General features: G+C 39.5%; 1 protein-coding gene across 2 annotated transcripts in view; it reads right to left on the bottom strand.

Moving 5' to 3' along the window:
- Positions 1-21,171, bottom strand: part of LOC126412290 (armadillo repeat-containing protein 5-like) — a 227,696-nt gene that overhangs the window by 185,166 nt on the left and 21,359 nt on the right. For both annotated transcript variants that reach the window (XM_050081806.1, XM_050081816.1), the window contains 2 exons: positions 17,310-17,496; positions 7,317-7,461 (listed from right to left, as the gene is read on the bottom strand). In XM_050081806.1, coding sequence (XP_049937763.1) covers positions 7,317-7,461; positions 17,310-17,496 — 332 coding nt within the window. The remainder of the gene's footprint in view (positions 1-7,316; positions 7,462-17,309; positions 17,497-21,171) is intronic.

Here is a 21,171-nt window from a genome sequence, read left to right as displayed (position 1 = left end):
CGACTTCTTGAGGGCCAGGAGACCAGATCTGTGTGGGCAGAGAAACAGAGCAGTGGGCTGTCAACCGAGTCCAGGAGAGCATGGTTACAAAAACAAGCATTCTCGATGCAATGTGGAGAGGAAGAACAGCACTGAAAACTACAAGCCGATCCTGTGGGATGGCTGGTTGAGTTTTGTTCCTGCAATGGATATATGCTGGAGTGAACCAGAGTGCCCAGCGTGGATGATTGCTGTTATCGAAAGAAATGTAGGTGGTATGGAGTACCTGGTGCAGTGAGAAATAAGACACTGTACCGTGTCATTGAACTTGATTTGGGGAGGACTGTGAACTCATCTATATCCTGAATATGGATGCCAGCTTCAGTTGTATGTATTTTGCAAGAGTTGAATGTTGGAATCAGTTATCATGCTCCCTAAGTCTGAAAGTATTTTATTAGTGAGTTATGCTTTAACTTCATCTTGTTCCTTTTAAAATAACTGAGAAATTTTAAGGAAAAATTCTATTTCCTTATCTTAAGTAAATTCTGGGTGTTGTTCCCACTGACGTCTGCATAGTAAAATTGAGTCTTTCTTTTTAAATAGCAAATCACTAACAAGGGAACCTCCCCATCGCACCCCCCTCAGATTTAGTTAGAAGTTGGTACAGTGGATAGGCCTTGAAAAACTGAACACAGATCAATCGAGAAAACAGGAAGAAGTTATGTGCAACTATAAAAAAAAGCAAAATATAGAAACTGAGTAGTCCATGAGCAAGATAAGCAACATTAAGGAACCGTGAGCTCAGGAGCACCGTGGTCCCGTGGTTAGCGTGAACAGCTACGGAACGAGAGGTCCTTGGTTAAAGACTTTCTTCGTGTGAAAATTTTAATTTTTTATTTTCAGACAATTACTATCTGTCCCTCTGATGCGAAGTAACTGCGCCGTAGATGGGGACGCTACACCTAAACAAGAAAACCTAAATCAGGCAAGGTAGAAGAATCTTTTTACCCATTCGCCAAGTTAGGTGGGTCGACAACATATTCCTGTCATGTGACGCACATGCCGTCACCAGTGTCGTATATAATATATCAGACGTGTTTTCCTTTGGAGGAATCGGTTGACCTATGACCTTGCGATCAAATGTTTTCGGTTGCCATTGGAGAGGCACGTCCTTTCGTCTACTAATCGCACGGTTTTGCGGTGCGGTCGCAAAACACAGACACTAAACTTATTACAGTGAACAGAGACGTCAATGAACGAACGGACAGATCATAACTTTGAGAAAATAAAGAAAGTAAAATTCTCATGCGAGGGGAGACTTGAACCAAGGACCTCTCGTTCCGCAGCTGCTCACGCTAACCACGGGACCACGGTGCTCCTGAGCTCACGGTTCCTTAATGTTGCCTATCTTGCGCATGGACTACTCAGTTTGTATATTTTGCCTTTTTTTCATTGTTGCACATAACTTCTTCCTGTTTTCTCGATTGATCTGTGTTGAGTTTTTCAAGGCCTATCCACTGTGCCAACTTATAAGTAAATCTGAGGGGGGTGCGATGGGGAGGTTCCCTTGTAAGTGCTTCTCATTGTTTTCAGGGTGGAACTGTTTTGAGCAGCTAGTTCTACAACCTGCAAGCAATGGAAATATTTTATACCTTGTAATTACAAACAGACCTGATCTTTTCAAAGTGTCAGTATAGAAAAAGGGATAGGTGATCATGGCATCATACTGACAACGATGTTCACTGAAGTTCATAAATCCATTATAAATGCTACAAGAGTTTTTATGAATTCAGTTCAAATATGATGGCTTCAGAGGAATTATGGACAAAGTTTAAACTGATTGTAAATTTCACTCTAGAGAAATATGTGTTGGGAAAGGATATTAAGAACAAAAAGAATCCACCGTGGCTTAATAACAAAATTCAGAAAATGCTGATGAAGTAAAGATTGCTGCAATCTCAGTTCAGAAGAGGATGAAGAGTATGCAGAAATGTTGACAGGCAAATAACAGATAGCAGAAACTGGTGTGTGTATAAAAGACCAGTGCATGGATCATACACTCTCCACCGTCATATGTTGGGAAAGATCTTGCCAAGAACATGAGAAAATTCTGGTAATAGGAAAAACCACTAACCAGGCTTCTCTCCAGTCATTCTGTGACCAGTCTGGTCTGTCAATAGAAGGTGTCAAAAGGAAACTAAAGTTTTAAATTTCCATTTAAAATGATCATGGCTGCAGGAGGACCATAAGACAGGCATAGTGTTTGACCATCACCCAGCCTCCCATATGGACTTAGAAATAAGTGCCCTGGTGTTGAGAAATAACAGAAAGAGTTGAAAACAAATAAGTCACCACGTCCAGATGGAATCCCAGTTCAGTTTTACAGAGAGTACTCTTCAGCATTGGCCCTTGCTATCTTGCATTTATTACAAATCTCCTACCCAGGACAAAGTCCCAAGTGGCTGAATAACAGCACAGGTGGCTCCTGCATACAACAAGGGTAAAACAACAAACCCGCCAAATAACAGACCAATATCCTTAACATCAGTTTACAGCATAATTCTTGGGCATATTCCAAGTTCAAACATAATAAATTTCTTTGAGACAGAAAAGCTTTTGTCTGCAAATCAGCACAGATTTAGAAAGCATTAGCTATGCAAAACTGAGCTTTCCATTTTCTCACATTACATCCTACGAACTGTGGATAAAAGGCAACAGGCAGATTCCATTTTTCTAAATTTCCAGAAAGCACTTGACTCGGTGCCCCACTGCGGACTCTTAATGAAGATCCAAGCATACAAAATAGGCTCCCGGATATGCGAGTGGCACAAAGACTTTTTATGTAATAGAACGCAGTACACTGCCCTCGACAGCAGGTATTCATCAGAGACAAGGACTTATCAGAAGTGCTCCAACCAAGTGTGATAGGACCACTCTTGTTCTCTAATAGCGGTAATAGGGAATGTGACCCATTCTTGAGTACTGCTCAAGTGTATGAGATCCCCACCAGTTCAGATTACCGTATTTACTCGAATCTAAGCCGCACTCGAATCTAAGCCGCACCTGAAAAATGAGACTCGAAATAAAGGAAAAAAATTTCCCGAATCTAAGCCGCACCTGTAATTTTAGACTCAAAATTCAAGGGGAGAGAATAGTTTTAGGCCGCACCTCCAAATCGAAACAAAGTTGGTCCATTGTAATATGAGACACAATTTAGGTCGAATGAATGACGATACAGCTACAGTAGTTTGGTTCGAGTCGTAAGCATAGCAGTTTACCAGGTAGCCATTGCTATGCATCAGGCGTTCCTCCGTATTTATTCGGGTACCCTTCCTTTTTCACGTGCTTCGTCTGGTTTGAATCGATTGCTTAGTTTGCTTCGATCTGATAATTGCCGTTTTCTTTGTTATAGGTGTTTACGTCACTCTTAAGCTGAAAATGCATTACTGTACTGTGTCATGCATTGTTAGTCGCATTCTGATAGTGCGTGTTTACGACCTGTCGCGGCTCGCGGCATGGCTTGCTTTTGTGCGCGCTACCACCACCGCTTTAAAAAAAAAACGGAATCATCTCATTAGCAAAACAATGGCAAGAGACTGCTATTTGTTGTTACTTACACTGCTGCTTTCTTTCATAATGATCAACAAGAACCAAATAATAGACTGCGTATGATAGAACATGTTCTGAACGAGAATTAGGTGAAAATTTTTCTCCGTTTGAAAATCTTTGCGGCCGCTTCTTTAGTACATCAAATTCTGCACAGAAATTAGTCATCTTAGGTTTAAAAATCTAGTCAGTTGCCGTGCTTCATTTCTGACTGTATCACTATTAGGCATAAGAATAATACGAATATGAACATGACACGATACGTATATCCTGCCGCGTTTGCTGTTGTCTCACTCTAGTTTCGTAGTTTATTAGTCAGACAGGATTTAAATGAGATAGCAGCAAACATGAAATATACGTGGCACAATGTTTATATTCGTATTATTCTTATGGTGAAGAATATCACTGCATGTGATTTACATTTCATCAGGTTCCTATTAGCAACCATCTCTTCTCACAGGTAGGAAAAAATTGAGTACGTAGAGTTGGCCATATTGACAAACATCCCAAACAGTCTTACCAGTCGGATTTTCATAGTACATTGAAATTCTGCTACATTTGAAGATGAGCAATAAGGAATTTGTATTTACTTCGTTGGACAATGTATGAAAATGCAGTGGTCGAAACTCGGGGCGGAGAAAAAAAGCTCGTCTTGCACCCTTCTTTTTTTTACTGGCGCAGAGGTTTTGGCACTGCTACATATATTCGACGGCAGAAGTTAGTTGTGGCGGCACCTACCAACATTTTTCAGAACCTCCGCTTGCTTTGCACTCGATTCTAAGCCGCGGCCGGTTTTTTGGATTACAAAAAGCGAAAAAAAAAGTGCGGCTTAGATTCGAGTAAATACGGTAAAGGGAGACATTGAAGCAATTCATAGGTGTGGTGCTAGATTTGTTTCGGGCAGGTTCAATCAAGATAGGAGGATTAGGGACACGCTTCATGGATTCAAGTAGGAATCCCTGGAGGGAAAATAACATTCTTTTCATGAAACACTGTTGTGAAAATTTAGAGAACAGCCATTTGCAGCTGACTGCAGAATGATTTTACTGTCACCAGTGTATATTTTGCATAGGGACCACAAAGAAAAGATAAGAGAAATTAGGGCTGTTACAGAAGCATACGGACTGTTGTTTCCCCATAGCTCCATTTGCGAGCAAACCAGGAAAAGAAATGGCTAGCAGTGGTACAAGGAACCCTCTGCCACACACAATATGGTGCCTTGCAGAGAATGTATGTAGACGAAGGTGTAGGAGTAAAAGACTGCTATGACATTCAACAATGCAAGCTGACAGACTGCAACTGCCATGATAGCATTTAACCAGTCTGTAGCTCTCAGTGAAGCACTGGTGGAAATGGAACTCATCTGAAATCACTACATTTTGCTGCTAATCAAGTCAGGAATGGCATTCACTTTTCTAAAGCAGACTGAGTCACTTGTCATATGGGCAATGAAAGCCAATGGAATGCTACATTTGAATGCAGTCCGCCCCACAGCATATGGCATCAAACCATAAACACAAATATGTTTTCACCTGTCTTATTTACAAGGGACATGAAAAATTTGCATAATATGATACATGCAAATATAGATGCGAAATCTCCCTCAAAATGCAAAAATGCAAAATTACCTAATAGAGATTATGTCATGGCTACTTATATCCAAATGAACTATTTTCTCAGCGACAGTTTGAAATAACCTTATTTTCTGTGTATAAGCATCAGAAACGTAACCAATTTTTGGTTACTGATACTGCACAGCATCTGGAAAAACAATCTGTACAACAAAGTGTTTGCAAAATAAAAATTGCACAAATGCAGTGATGTATCAGTGTGCTCAAGTCACTGGTACAAGTCAATTTTTGGCTGTACAATGTTCTATAAAAGATACCTGCCGCATAAAGCAAAGTTGGACACGGATGTTGAACCTAGTCCATTAGGAAAAAAGTACATCTGTCTGTTAGCGAAATTTCAAAGGTTACTATAAGCCCTTGTGTGGGCACTTCTGTCTTTTAACGTGGCACTTTTAGGTGGCTGTGGCTGCATCAAATACCAGTAAAAGTTGTGTCTGAACCACCTCGTTTACGACACTGCCAACAATCAAGCAAATGCGTAGCATCTATTACCCAATGCTTTGTGTAGTGTGTTGCTCATTTTCTTTTCGTATTTTGAAGTGAGTGAAATGAGTAGTTCTGATACATCGCAAAGTTGATTTACAATTTTCAAAACACTGGGAGGGACTGGCAATCCCTCTGACCATGCATCAATCCTGCTTTCACAGATACACAGAAAACAGGTGCAGGCTGCTGCCTTACAAGACAGAGGTGGTACTTGTTGCCCAACATCTCTCCTCCCCCTCTGGTGGTCTTACTTTCAGTTTATAGTGTCCATGCTATGCACTACATTGACAAGAAAAACAAACGCCTCAACGTATTTTAACCACACCAAAATGTTTTCCATAATAGGCAAATAGGGTTATTTTTGTTTCGACTTTTACCCTAAGTGCCTAATTGGTTTAACCTGTAGTGACAAGTAAGAGTCGCATGACTAGGAATGCCCACAAAATGTCAAAATTAATATTTAGTAGATGTCGTAATTATCGAATTGGGTGGGTAAAGAAAAATAATGTTAGAGAGAAGTACTCAGCTCACTGGCAGGAAAATGCTTCTCGACAGGAACATCCGTTTGTTGAAAGCTTAAAAGCAGCCAAAATAAGAAAGTAAAGATCATTTTGGAAAAAATCTGTTGAAAATTTTGCAAACATGAACATTCCAGTTAAAAAGCTCCACAATCACCAATTTTTTTAAATGTCAATTTCAAAGCAGTAAAACTTTGTCTTCAGGCACATAGTGTAGTAACCTTTTAAATTTGAATTTCGCCAAAATTGGATACTTTAGTGCCAATTCAAATTCAGTCACAAGCTGGTACTGTGGCTACGAGAAATACTGGAATGTATTTGTCTTTATGTACTACTTTGTTTGAGTGCTGTTTCCTGACTAAGTTCAACATAACACTGCTTTCTCTAGTCCCACATGAGAAGGTACTGCTGGGTCTGTATGTAAAAAATCTGTCTGCAGCTCAACCACTTATTGTTGGTACAACACTCAGTAAATACTTTGATTTTGAACTGGGCTACTCTTTACATATGCTGTAGTTTTGTTTGTGTGTTTGTCGCTTATAGGTATATTTGTGCTTTGTACATATATAGACAACATTTTTACTCAGTATAAAGCTGACAAAACATGTATTGTTGTAAAATGACAAACAAAACAATGTACTACCCCTGTTACTGGTTGGCTGATTTGGGAGAGGGGACTAAACAGTGAGGTCATCGGTCCCACTGGATTAGGGAAGGATGGATAAGGAAATTGGCCATGCTCTTTCAAAGGAACCATCCCAGCATTTGCCTGAAATGATTTAGGTAAATCACGGAAAACCTAAATCAGGATGGACGGATGCAGGTATGAACCGTCATCCTCCCGAATATGAGTCCAGTATGCTAACCACTGCACCACCTCGTTCAGTCTCCAATTTCTACTGCCACTGCTACAAAGATATATTTTAGGGGAACAAATGTACTTTGCCAAGATGTTTCACTGCACTACAGCTTTAGCAATAATTAGACAGTCATTTAAGCATTCTACACTGGTACTTGTAGTTGCAATGGAAACACAATATTTTCTATCAAAGTCTGCACAAAATGTCTTAATTAAAAAGATACATGTATCACTAACCTCTGAGCATTTGCTATTGGTTCTGTCCCACGATGCAAGGCACTTAAAAGAACAGCAAGTCCTCCAGCATGTCGAATCTTAGCACGGTTTACAGATTCACGAGTCAGAAGGCACAAGGCATTAAAGGCAGTCTGGTAAAGCAGATCTGAAATTATCACAAGAAACTTAATATTTTTTGTGCTCACATTCAGAAGTCACAGAAAAATTCAACATACACACATCCTCACAGCAATAATGACAGAGCAGCATCCTGTCACCAATGAGGTTATTAGGGATGGATCAAAAGCTTGAATAGGGGAAGGATAAGGATGGAAATCAGCCTGTCCCTATTTGGCTTAGTCTGTGTTAACAACAGTTTATTTTATAAAACTGAAAGTCAGAATCACTGGCCTAACCAACTCAGCACAGCTACCTACCTTCAGCCAAGGTTGTGTCTTCTATCCCAGTGGCTAGTGACATCATTCCTTTGCCATCAGCCATGCCCTCTGTCTCAGGAATCAAATTAAGTTTTATATAATTTTAAGTTTTCTGATGGCCTATTATAATGAAAAATCAGTGCATCCAAATGACATTTGAAGTCCCTCACAAACTGCCAGTTCTGTTCTTGAGTAAATCATGTTTATAATGCACAGTTACTATAAATGATTCATTCATTTTCAGGGATCTATATTTTCCAACATATTACATGTACAATTATGACTGATGCATGAATAGAACTGTAAACTCACCAAGTTTGCAATTTGCATTCTACAAATGTTCTGTGAGTACCCCTGTGGTCACATGAAACGTGTTCAAGTGGTAGTCAAGTTCAGTCCATATCTTTGAAGCAAGATCGTGTCAACGATTATCACAACAGCATTGATGCATTCACTGGGCTGTTCCAGTGTTCTTGGCAGCAGGGGTACATAAACACAATCCTTAATGTACCTCCAATGAAGAAGGTTACAAAGTGTTAGATCAGGTGACCTGGTGGGTCAAGGGAACAGCACCATACCACCTTCAGCACTTTGCCATATCTATGGATGCACGAGTCCAACATTTTGGCAGTGAAAAACAATTATGTTCCAATGAAGGGTACCCCGTCATGTTGTACAGTGAAATTCTTGCAATCAGTAGTAAGTTGTGGAAACAACTAAACTACAACATACCAAACTATGAGACCTGTCACATAATTCTCACAGATGAATAATGGCCCATACAGCTTTGTCTGACACTGCACAGACACCATTAACCTTCAGTGAATCTTGTTCATGGGGCACAATTACATGAGGATTTCCAGTGGTTCACACTCTCTTGCTGGGGTGATTAACCTTTCCAGCAAGATCAAAGATTGCTTCATCACTGAATATCATCATGGAGGGGAAATGTTCATCCTCAAGTCCTGCATTGTGATTCAAAATTGAAGGCACCAGCCATAATCTTACAGTTTTAATTGTTGCATGAGCTGCAGACAGTATGATTTGAAATGTCACCATCGCAAAAGGTTCCACACAGTTTGCTATGGTATTTCAAGTTTTTGGCTTGCATGGATCATTGATTTTTTGGAGTTTGTATGAAGCTTCCCCTCACCTTCTCCACAGTTACATCTGGCACATTTGGTTGGCCAATACTTTTCCATTTACAGAGACAACCAGTGTCCCTAAACGGTCAATACCAACACACAATGTTCTGTTTACATGGCATTGTTTCCTTTGATTCTTTCTGACTGCAGATAAACATCTAACATATTCCAACACACATAAAACTCTCTTCTTGCTTTGTTATTCCACTGCAATCGTTAATGCCAATTGGTGAGTACAATGCAAACTTGGTGAGCTTCTGTTTCTATTCACGTATCAGTCAGATTTGTACACATAATACTTTGGCAAATTTAGGGCTTTGAAAACAAATGAATTATTTATAATATTTCTATATATTGACTGGGCTGGGTGGAAAAGGGTGGAAGTGCTAAAAACATCATCATCATCATCACCACCACCACCATCGCCATCGCCATTACCATTACCACATCTTCTACACTTTTTAGACCCTGGTTGGCTCTGGTCAGAACACAATCCTCTCATTTTTTCCTGTCCTTCTACCATGTTTCTCTTTCTGCCCTGTAGCAGTCTTTTCCTCACTTTACCACGCATTCCGTCACTCCAATGACCCATCGATCTCTTGATCTTTTTCTACGTCTCTTGCCTTCTATTGGCACTTCAGGAGCCTGTCTCAGTATGCTGCCATTGCTCAATCTTCTTAATTTAGTCTCTTTTGCAGTCTCTGGCATGGATTTTTCTTTCAAAATTTCTCTCGCCCTCTCTTCATTACTCTATAAATTCTACTTCTGCTAGTTTAACTTCACAAAAATCTAACATCTTTTTTTCCTTCCTTGTTTTCTTCTTTCTCACCCTCTGATTACCAATACTTCCTCAAACCCTTCTCTTTCCTCAACCAAGTGTGCATGTAAGTCCTCAGTATTACAATCTTCTGTCCAATAGCTGACTCTGCATTACCTCTTCAAAGTCTTCCTCCTCTTTAGCATACACTTAGAGTATGTCCCTATCCTTCCCTTTCACTCTCACTCTGACCTTCACCATCTTACTGCTTATTCCCTTCACCTTCTCGTTCAACCCTCCTCTCATAGCTATTGCCGCTACCCATCTTCTTTCTTCCTCATTCTCACTCCAGTACAGCGTATACCCACACCTCAATTCCCCACTTCCTTTATCCTCCCACCTGGTTTCTGATGATACTAGAATGCCCAATCTCTTCCTATTCATCGAGTCCATTGTTTCTTTCACCTACCTTCCATATCAGTGTATGTCTGTCCAATATGCCAAATCTTAGTCCTTGGGAATAGCTAGATGATCGTCAATTATTTGCGGTCTTAAAAAATTATTGTATTCTGCAGCACTACCCGCACCAGGTAATCCACCCTTCCATCACAGTAGCACGTCAGTGTGCCTACACCAATGGAAGATCAAGACTGATAAAGACTTCGGCAACTGTCACCACATACCACCAGCAACGACCATACTATTTCAGAACATCTCAACACGCACGCCAATTTTGCACAGTAATGACATCACACCATCTGCAGAGCAAAGGGCGGCGGATTCAGTATAGTAATCCGCACAGCTTTGTAACTTGCAAGTCAGCAACAGTGCATGAGTGGAGTTCATCATCAATGGAGCCAAGGGTCCGAAGTTCCTTGGCAACCAGCAGTTTATCATCAGTCAATTGGAGCCTGTCATCACCAGTTCTTGGTCAGAGGGCATCAGCTATCCAGGCAGTGACACTCTGTAGAGAGCTGCTACCAGTCTGAAGTCTGCTGCCCAATAATAAACAGCCCACATGGAAAGGTACCACCACAGTCTTAGCAGCGATGTGGTAAAAGACTGTCTCTAGAGAGGTGTTTACTGTAGGAAGTGATGGTTCATTTATGGCACTTAGTTCTCAGTCTGGGCAGATTCGTGTGTGTTTATTATGAACTAGAACTACATTTTGTGGGTGTTGCAATAAATAAATGTTCATGTGCTGGAACAAATTATTTGTGTGTTGCAGTGTTGCAGAACCCATACAACAGGGATGCAGTGATATGGCTTAACGAATCAACGCAGCACTCACAGTAAACCAGTTGCTGGTCTGGAAACGGAAAGTGCACTCACAGGCAGCCACTGAAGAGAGCATACATCAGCAGAAACTGAGTGGATCACACCAACATAGCATTTCCAGTTTTGATGATGCACAGACAGTAAATTTCCTTTGTTTTTCTGTTTTACAGTGTTCAAGACAGAGAGCTTGGTGGACTTTGAGATCGTTCTGTTCTGAACCATGGCATTTGCAAATTTTCTTGTTGGAAAATTCTTATGGGGCATTTTCTAGTTCAAATTTTCTTGTTAAAACATTGTTGTTGGACATTCTTATTGTTGGAACTTTTGGTAGTGCCTTATCTTATTATGCTCTCAAGTTGGGCAAGAACAATTAATAACCCGCTGATAATACATTCAAGATGGCACAGAAAGCTGATTTTGTGTTGTCAATAATAAACCTATTTCAGTCCATTAATGCTACTATGGTGTTGGGCGTTGCCTAGGAAAAGTTGCTACAATGGTTGGAGGAACGGGAAGTGGATACCACCTGCATTCCACCCATTTGACCAAGTAACGAACAGAGGACCAACTACATAGACAGGCTAGAGCAACAGTTTACAGCCTTATTATCAAATGCTCGGCTCTAGACTATAGTTCAGTGCAGCAAATCTTTCCTGTGAGTTGGAGTATACAGAAGTAAAGGACTAATTAGGATATTTTGAGAACAGGATTCTAGCAGGAGCAGTACATCATAAATTTTACAGTACATGTAAGAAACCAGCATAATCAATTAAGCAATGAGATGACTTGCTACAAAGTCTCACTCAGGATTGTAAATTCAAGACCAAAAACCAGGACTGTAATCTTTCTTATGTGAGTACAGTGGTTAGGAATATCCTTACTGTTCATACGCCAGATGCAGGACTGTGCACAATGATCTTATTCACTTGATTAATCCAACATTGGTGAAGTGTTTTTCAGTTATTCGAGTAACTGAACACACTAAGATAACAGAGCAAGCTCTCAAACATAGAGGAATTGAGGCTTTCCAGACATATTTCCATAGTTGTGGCACATTTTTCAGTCACAACGGTCAACATAATATTAAAACCTGTCATGGATCTAAGGACAGTTCCACACCTCCAAACAGGGTCAAATCAAGTTGTTCCATTAAGTGATGGTTTTAAAATAACAACCACCTGAAATGTTTATACTGTTGAACAGAAGATCATAAGGCAGAAGTTTGTTTACGGAAACGACACCATCAAGTACTCTGCTTTCACCAGTGATGCCCAGTGTATAGTGGATGAGTAAGAATCTGGTATTCACTATTTTCAAAATAAAATTTATAGTATTCTTTCTTAAGGTGACAAAGCAATGTTGGTAGACGTTGAGCTCAATGGTTGCAACATGAAATTTCAACTTGGCACCGGGTCCTAAAGAACTACCATAAATAGAGCTAAATACACAGGGTGAATATAAAGTCTGGGAACACTTTCAATTATTTATTGCACAAGAACTAAACATTGTACAGATGTCATACATATAGCTTTTTGAAGAGAAACTCTGTTTTTTTACAAACATTTGTTATGCGAACCATGAGTGACCCAGGAGACATCAATATGGTAATCGAATTCTTGCCATACCTGTCCCAGCATGGCATAGTCGACTGTGGCAGTTGCTTCCTGTATTCTCTCCTGGAGCTCTGCTACATCACATGGTAGAGACGGTACATACACCAGATCTTTAATGTGTCCCCCTCAGATAAAAGTCACACGGAGTGAGATCTGGTGATTGGGGAGGCCATTTCACGAAGCAGCTGTCCCCTTCTGCAGCACAGCCAATCCATTGATGTGGCAGCTCCATTTTCAGGTACCCACAAACTTCACGATGAAAATGGGGTGGAGCCCCATCCTCCTGAAAGATGAACGGAGAGTCCGATTGCATTTGAGGCATCAGCCATTGCTGCAACATGTCGAAGCATCCAGTGACAGTGCTCTCAGCGAGGAAGAATGGCCCGTACAGTTTTTGACATGACAAGGCACAAAAAACATTTACCTTTGGGGAATCACGCTCAAATTGAATGCATTCGTATGGATGCTTTGATCCCAGGTTCGACAATTGTGCCTGTTCACTTTCCCATTAGCGTGAAAAGTGGCTTCGTTGCCAAAAATTCAGCTATCATCAATGCCATCCCCACCCTCATTCAATTGTTGCAACTGCAAACAAAACTCAAAACGCTTATCTTTGTCATCATCATTATGCCTCTGCACCTAGCTCCAATTCGAATGGTTTCATTGACAGCTTCTGTCGCAGGACTTTCCACACTGTCACTGGAGCCATTTCTAGTTCACGGGATGCACGATGCACTGATTTCTTTGGACTCCTTACGAATGTCTCCTGTACGTGTTCCACATTCGCTTCACTCACAGTGCGATGTCTGCTTCTCTTTGCTGGGCACAAGCAACTGTCTTAATGAATTTGTTGTGCCAGTGGTAAATGGCCTTCCTTGTTGGTGGCTTCTTACCATACTTGGTACTAAACATCTGTTGAACAGCTGTACCACACTTGTTTTTGTCGAACTCCAACACACAGAAACCTCGCTCCGCACTTGCCATGTTTTTGATTAGCGCTGACTATCAGCTAATTATCAAACTATGTTGTGGCGGTATACATGAAAAAAACTTTCAGAATTTCTCTTCAAAATGGCATATGTATGATATCTGTACAATGTTTGGTTCTTGTGCAATAAATAATTGAAAGTGTTCCCAGACTTCATGTACACCCTGCACTTTTATTGCTGCCCCACAGTTATTCAATTTTCATGGCAAGTTAACAAGTTACAGCAACCAGACCATTCAAATTAAAGGTTGCCCAAACATGAAGAACAAAAAAGTGCAGGCTCTGCTTCTAGTATCGCAATCATGTACAGCAGCTAACCTCAAGGGATTGGATCTCTTCCATTAGCTGAGCTTCACAGTTCAAGATACAAGTCACAGTTGAGAGAATGTGGAGTGCACTGCCATGCTCTTCTTTGCCTGGGCCTGGAGTAATGAAGCTCTGGAGATGGCTATACCTTGACTACACCAGACCCTTTCTGGGGACAAACTGGCTACATTGTCAGGATGAACAATACAGGAACACCTCAAACAGTCCAGGCTCTGGAACTAATTTTCACTGTGGATAGTCTCCCTACAGCCATTGATGCAGATAATGGCATCCAGTTGACTAGTGAAGAGGTTGAGTCTTTTTGCATGACCCATGGGATATAGCACCCTCACAGCTCATCATCTCAACCAGAGCCAAACGGGGTCACTGAATGCTTTGTCCAGACTTTCAAGGAGAAAATGAAGAAGGCTGACTACTCACTAGAGGATGATTTACTAATGTTTCTTCCTTCTTTGAGTAGCTTGACCCACAAGGACGGATCTCCAGCAGCCATTTTGCGCTGCCAGAAGAGGATGACCCTTCTGTCCCTCACAGTGCCCTGCCAACAGGGCAATACCCCATCACCAGAGGATTCAAAAAAAGAAAACGGCATTTCGAGATTGATGTCACGGTCTGATATTAAGAGGTACACTGTGGAAATAAGGAATTTTATCTGGGGGCAGTGTTTTGTCATTTGGGAAGCACACAAAGGAAACTTGCTCATCAGCCCTGACTGCACTTCAATACATGTCTCCCTTCTAGAAACTTGTTCATCAGCCCTGACTGACAGAGAACTTATGTTTCTTTATACCGGGTGATCAAAAAGTCAGTATAAATTTGAAAACTGAATAAATCACGGAATAATGTAGATAGAGAGGTACAAATTGACACACATGCGTGGAATGACATGGGGTTTTATTAGAACCAAAAAAATACAAAAGTTCAAAAAGTGTCCAACAGATGGTGCTTCATCTGATCAGAATAGCAATAATTAGCATAACAAAGTAAGACAAAGCAAAGATGATGTTCTTTACAGGAAATGCTCAATATGTCCACCATCATTACTCAACAATAGCTGTAGTCAAGGAATAATGTTGTGAACAGCACTGTAAAGCATGTCTGGAATTGTGGTGAGGCATTGGCATTGGATGTTGTCTTTCAGCATCCCTAAAGATGTCAGTCAATCACGATACACTTGCGACTTCAGGTAACCCCAAAGCCAATAATCGCACGGACTGAGGTCTGGGGACCTGGGAGGCCAAGCATGACGAAAGTGGCAGCTGAGCACACGGTCATCACCAAACGATGAGCGCAAAAGTGAAAAATCTGCTGAAGAAGTCCAAGACTTCAAATCAAAAAGTCAAATCAAACCAATAAATACAAAATGAGGCTGAAATATTGTAAGATAGCAGCTCTATCAAAAGCATAATAAGTAGAAGAGGTTAGGCATCGCAGTATCTATCTAGTGTAGAATGTGTAACAAAATCTCAACTCCAGTTATAAATTCAGTGTCACTCACATACTGACTGCTGATGATGACATTCTGAAAAGTTGTAAAGTCACTGACAGTTTCTGTCATAAAAAATGTTCTACTCACCTGAAGGAACTGTGTCTAGTACAGAAAAACCTTCGACGATATTAAAACTCAAACTAACAAATTCTTCAGACGGCCTGACAAGCAATTTAACAATCTTATCTGACTCAATGGCTAGGTGGACAAATGCCAGGCTGCAAATGCAAAGGTTCAGCATTCAACCTACAATTGTTCCTACAATTTTTTTCTGTCACATTACGTTTCTTTCATTTATGGCAACAATTTGCTTATGACCAATGGCTCAGAATCTATATTAAATTTTAAATATTTCTATAACTGGCTTGATAAGTCAATACAAAGGTTGGAGGAAGGCATGATCATACCACATCCCTCACCTAGTAAGGCAATGAGGCGTTCAAACCAATCTTTGTATAGAGGACAGCTTTACCTTATGTTATTAACAGCCATGCGGTTCCCACAAATGTCGATAATAAACTCAGTAGAGCAATACCATCTCTGACATCGCTTTAAAAACTCAGTTTGTAAGTGAAGCATAATAGCATTACCTGATCTGTACCGAATGAAAATTTAAGAGACTTTATTTTTCCATCAATAATGTAAAGAGAACCCTGGCCACAATGCCATTGTTAAGACACTGTGGTCTAGGAGTTACCACCTTTGGCAATTAATCCACATGTCTTGCACACAATCCCATTGATTGCTCCCGCCTGACACTCAATTACTTGAAATCTCTCTTGCTATGTTGATCTGCACATGGGATAGCTGGTGTACCTAATAAAATACTTTTCCTCCCAAATGTTACTTATGATTGATAATAAGAGTGAATTCAGAATCAATTGTGATATTTGCAAGCATAATACTAGAGCTACAAAAGAAATCCTTATAAATGGTGTCTCTCTGTCTGGGGTTCATAACAGAGTACTGTATTTTGGTGCAGACATGTTTAAAAGTTTTATGGAAGAAATCAGTCAGGAAATTAGAAATAATGAGATATTCAAAAATCACTTCTTCCACAATTTATTACAATATGTGGACTTGGGGATGAAATTGCAGTTAACACTAACATTCATATTAATCCTCCTATGACCAGAAGTTTTTGGGTTTACTGAGTACCACTGGGGTCAGAAATACCCCAAGTAATTTACATGGGATACATTGGTAACACTTCAATACCCCAAGTAATTTAATGGGATATATTGGCAGTACTTCAACCAATTAACATAAAAACAAACATAAGAGCCATCATTCTCTTTTCATAGTTGTTACATTCAAGAAACAAAAAGAATTTTTAATGTGTTGTGAATATAAAACTGAACAAAATATCATTGAATACAACTGATTCAGAGGGAGAAAGTCATTTATTTTGAAAATAATAGTTTCAAAAACAAAGGATTTCCAATGCACTTATCGGGTCATATTGATTACAGTGGTATCATGAGAGTTAAACAAGTTTCAACTTTTCCAGCATAAGGCATTTGATACTGCTCTGGGTACATGTATATAGCCAGTTTGTTTGAAGTTCTAGATAAAAACAGCAGTTGATCTGTGTAAAAAGGCGTATTTTTTTCTATGTAGCTGCTTTTTCCTGATGTACACAAATACATATAATATAATCTAAAAGCAGCCCACATACTTATCAAAGTTGAGTAAATTAGCACTATCCACAATTTGTTGTTAATATATTTAACAGAAGCAGCCCATTGGAGTGGCTGCTCCTGCCTGTTGAAGACCATGATGTGTAAGCAAATTAATGAAATTCATTTAAAATAACAATATGAGTGTCCTGATTACAATTGTTGTTATACGTCTCCAAGAGATCGCAGCTGTGTGTCTTAATGGTTAATGGTTCTTCCAACACACCCTCACCCTAGCATTGTTCACTAAGGTAATGTTTCTATCACATATTACAAAATAAAAAATTAGAAAAACACTCACCTGTGTATGATATACTGGGATCCATTAGGGCATCTAAGAGTATTTCAACAGTTCCAGCATTTCCCAATTCAGGCCGATGACTTTCTATGTGACACAAGTTCAAAACCGTACTAAGAACTGATTCTCGTAGAGTCGGATCTGCTGCCAGTGGTAACAGAGATGTGAATTTGGAGGATCCTGCATGTACCTACATAATAAAGAATTTGGAATACTTTAATATTTATAAAGTCAATAAATGTATTGAATACTTTATCTGTGTGTAACAACTAAAAGCATCTCCACCACTAAATATGAATGATACATACCAAATACCTACATGCTAACCAGTATTAAATTAAAAGCCCCTTATGAGGGGTAGGACGTCAAATGGGCCGACTTGAAGAAGGAGAGAAGAATCTCTGTTACTTATGAAGAAAACTGTACCTATAGCAACAAATGCAGCCAATAGTAAGTGAAAAAATGATGAATTTCACATGTAAAAAAAATTATTTTGTTATGTTTTTGAACTTCCACTGCAATGAGTGTGAATCCTGAATCCTTCCTGGTCATTCTGACAAAGTTTTATGAATTTACTTGTAAAAGTATAGACAGTGGAAATTAAAATGTCCTGTGATGCCTCTCCTGCTCCAAGTCGGCCCATTTGATTGATTTATTTATTTATTTATTTATTTATTGTTCCGTGGGACCAAATTAAGGAGAAGTCTCCATGGTCATGGAACAAGTCAATACAAGAAATTATAACACGATATTAGAAACAGATAAAATGAAATATAAAAAAACATATTCAGGTGACAAGTCGTAAGTTTAAATAAAGAAAATCAACAATGACACACTGGAATTTGCTTAATTTTTTTAGCTCTTCCAGGAGCTCCTCGACAGAATAGAGGGAGTGAGCCATGAGGAAACTCTTCAGTTTAGACTTAAAAGAGTTTGGGGTACTGCTAAGATTTTTGAGTTCTTGTGGTAGCTTATTGAAAATGGATGCAGAAGAATACTGCACTCCTTTCTGCACAAGAGTCAAGGAAGTGCATTCCACATGCAGATTGGATTTCTGCCTAGTATTAACTGAATGAAAGCTGCTAACTATTGGGAATAGGCTAATATTGCTAACAACAAACGACATTAAAGAAAATATATACTGTGAGGGCAATGTCAGAATTCCCAGACTATTGAATAGGGGTCAACAAGAGGTTCTCGAACTTACACCACATATAGGTCGAACAGCCTGTTTTTGAGCCAAAAATACCCTTTTTGAATCAGAAGAATTACCCCAAAAAATAATACCATACGACATAAGTGTATGAAAATATGTGAAGTAGACTACTTTTCGTGTTGAAGTGTCACTTATTTCAGATACTGTTCTAATGGTAAATAAAGCAGCATTTAGTTTCTGAACAAGATCCTGGACATGGGCTTTCCACAACAGCTTACTATCTATCCGAACACCAAGGAACTTTAACTGTTCCGTCTCACTTATAATATGCCCATTCTCTCTGATCAAAATATTGGTTCTTGTTGAATTGTAAGTTAGAAACTGTAAAAACTGAGTCTTACTGTGATTTAGCATCAAATTATTTTCCACAAGCCACGAACTTATTTCATGAACTACATTATTTGACTGTTTCAATATTACACACAAGATCCTTCACTACCAAGCTGGTGTCATCAGCAAACAGAAATATTTTTGAATCACCTGTAATACTAGAAGGCATATCATTTATATAAAAAAGAAACAGCAGCGGCCCCAGCACGCCCCACTTAACAGTGCCCCATTGGGACTGAACATCACTACCACTCTCAATATTGCGGAGAATTACCTTCTGCTTTCTGTTCTTAAAGTAAGAGGCGAACCAATTGTAAGCTATTCCCCTTACTCCATAATGGTCCAGCTTCTGCAGTAATATTTTGTGGTCAACACAGTCAAAAGCCTTCATTAAATCAAAGAAAACACCTAGCGTCCGCAACCTTTTATTTAATCTGTCCAAAACCTCACAGAGAAAATAGAATATAGCATTTTCAGTTGTTAAACCATTTCTAAAACCAAACTGAACATTTGACAGCAAGTTATGTGAATTTAAATGCTCCAGTAACCTTGTATATACAACCTTCTCTATAACTTTAGCAAACACCGATGGCATAGAAATAGGTCTAAAATTGTCAACATTATCAATGTCTCCCTTTTTATAAAGTGGCTTCACTACCGAGTACTTTAATCGGTAAGGAAACCGACTACTCCCAAATGAAAAGTTACAGATATGGCTAAGTACTGGGCTAACATATGTAGACCAATACTTCAGTATTCTGCTAGATACCCCGTCATATCCATGAGAGTTCTTGGTTTTTAGTGATTTAATTATTAACTCAATCTCCCTCTTGTCAGTATCATGGAGGAGCATTTCAGGTAACAGTTCGGAACACTTTTTTCTAAGAGCGCTATATGATTCCCTGATGGGACTAGGTTTCTATTTAGTTCACCTGCTATATTCAGAAAGTGATTATTAACTACTGTACATATATGCGACTTATCAGTAACACGGAAATTCCCACTACGCACTGATTCTATATCCTTGACCTGTCTCTGCAGACCAGCCACTTCCTTTACAACTGACCGTATGGTTTTAATTTTATCCTCAGACTTAGCTATTCTATCTGCATACTTTTTGCCTTCCTAATAATATTTTTAAGCACCTTACAATACTGTTTGTAATGGGCTGCTGCATTTAGATTTTGACTGTTTCTAACATTTTGATATAATTGCCACTTTGTTCTACAGGATATTCTTATCCCTCTAGTCAGCCACCCAGGCTGCCTGTTTGTGCTAGCACCCTGTTTTGAACGTTCTAATGGAAAGCAACTTTCAAAGAGCACGAGAAAAGTCTTGAGAAAAGCATTATATTTACCGTCTACTGTATCAGCGCTATAAATATCTTGCCGCTCTTGTTCCTTGATAAGGTTTACAAAGGTCTCTACAGCAACTGGATCAGCTTTCCTAAACAGCTGATGAGTATATTTAACACGTGTTGCAGCACAAAAATCTTTTAGAGTTAAAATTTGTGCACCATGATCTGAAAGGCCATTCACCTTTTTGCTAACAGAATGCCCTTCTAGTAATTAGGAATGAACAAAAATGTTGTCTATGGTTGTTCTACTGTTCCCTTGCACTCTCATTGGAAAGAATACGGTTTGCATAAGATTATATGAATTAAGGAGGCCTACCAGCATCCTCTTCCTTGCACAATCACTTATACAATTAATATTGAAGTCACCACATATAACTAACTTTTTATATTTCCTATAAAGTGAACGAAGAACCTCCTCTAGCTTTAGCAAAAATGTTGTGAAATCGGAGTCTGGGGACCTATAAATAACAACAGTTAGAAATTTAGCTCCATTAAATTTAACCACACCTGCACAACATTCAAACACCTTTTCAGTGCAGTACTTTGAAACATCAATTGACTCAAATGGGATGCCGTTTTTCACATACATGGCTAGTCCCCCACACCGCAAAGAGCTCCTCGAAAAGCTGCCAGCCAACCTGTATCCTGGTAAAGGAAGCCTCTGAATTATCTCCTTATTTAAGAAGTGTTCAGATATACCAATAATTTCAGAGTCAACATCTATAAGCAGTTCACTAACTTTATCTCTAATACCTTGTATATTTTGATGAAATATACTAATTCCCTCATTACTCGGATACCTAAGCTTTGTCAAAAGTGGTTCCTTTGTTAGAGAGACTTCCCTTAAGCAGGAATACCTATCAGCTGACTTCAATCTAAAAAAGGTGCAGCTCTAACACCCACTACTGCAGGAATTTTCCCATGAGTGATCCCACCAACCCCACCTATGCTGTCACCTATAA

This window comes from Schistocerca serialis, chromosome 1, assembly GCF_023864345.2.
Source record: "Schistocerca serialis cubense isolate TAMUIC-IGC-003099 chromosome 1, iqSchSeri2.2, whole genome shotgun sequence".
Classification (NCBI taxonomy): Eukaryota; Metazoa; Arthropoda; class Insecta; order Orthoptera; family Acrididae; genus Schistocerca; species Schistocerca serialis.
Note: the sequence above shows the minus strand (reverse complement) of the source record. Positions and strands in the feature narration are given on the sequence as shown.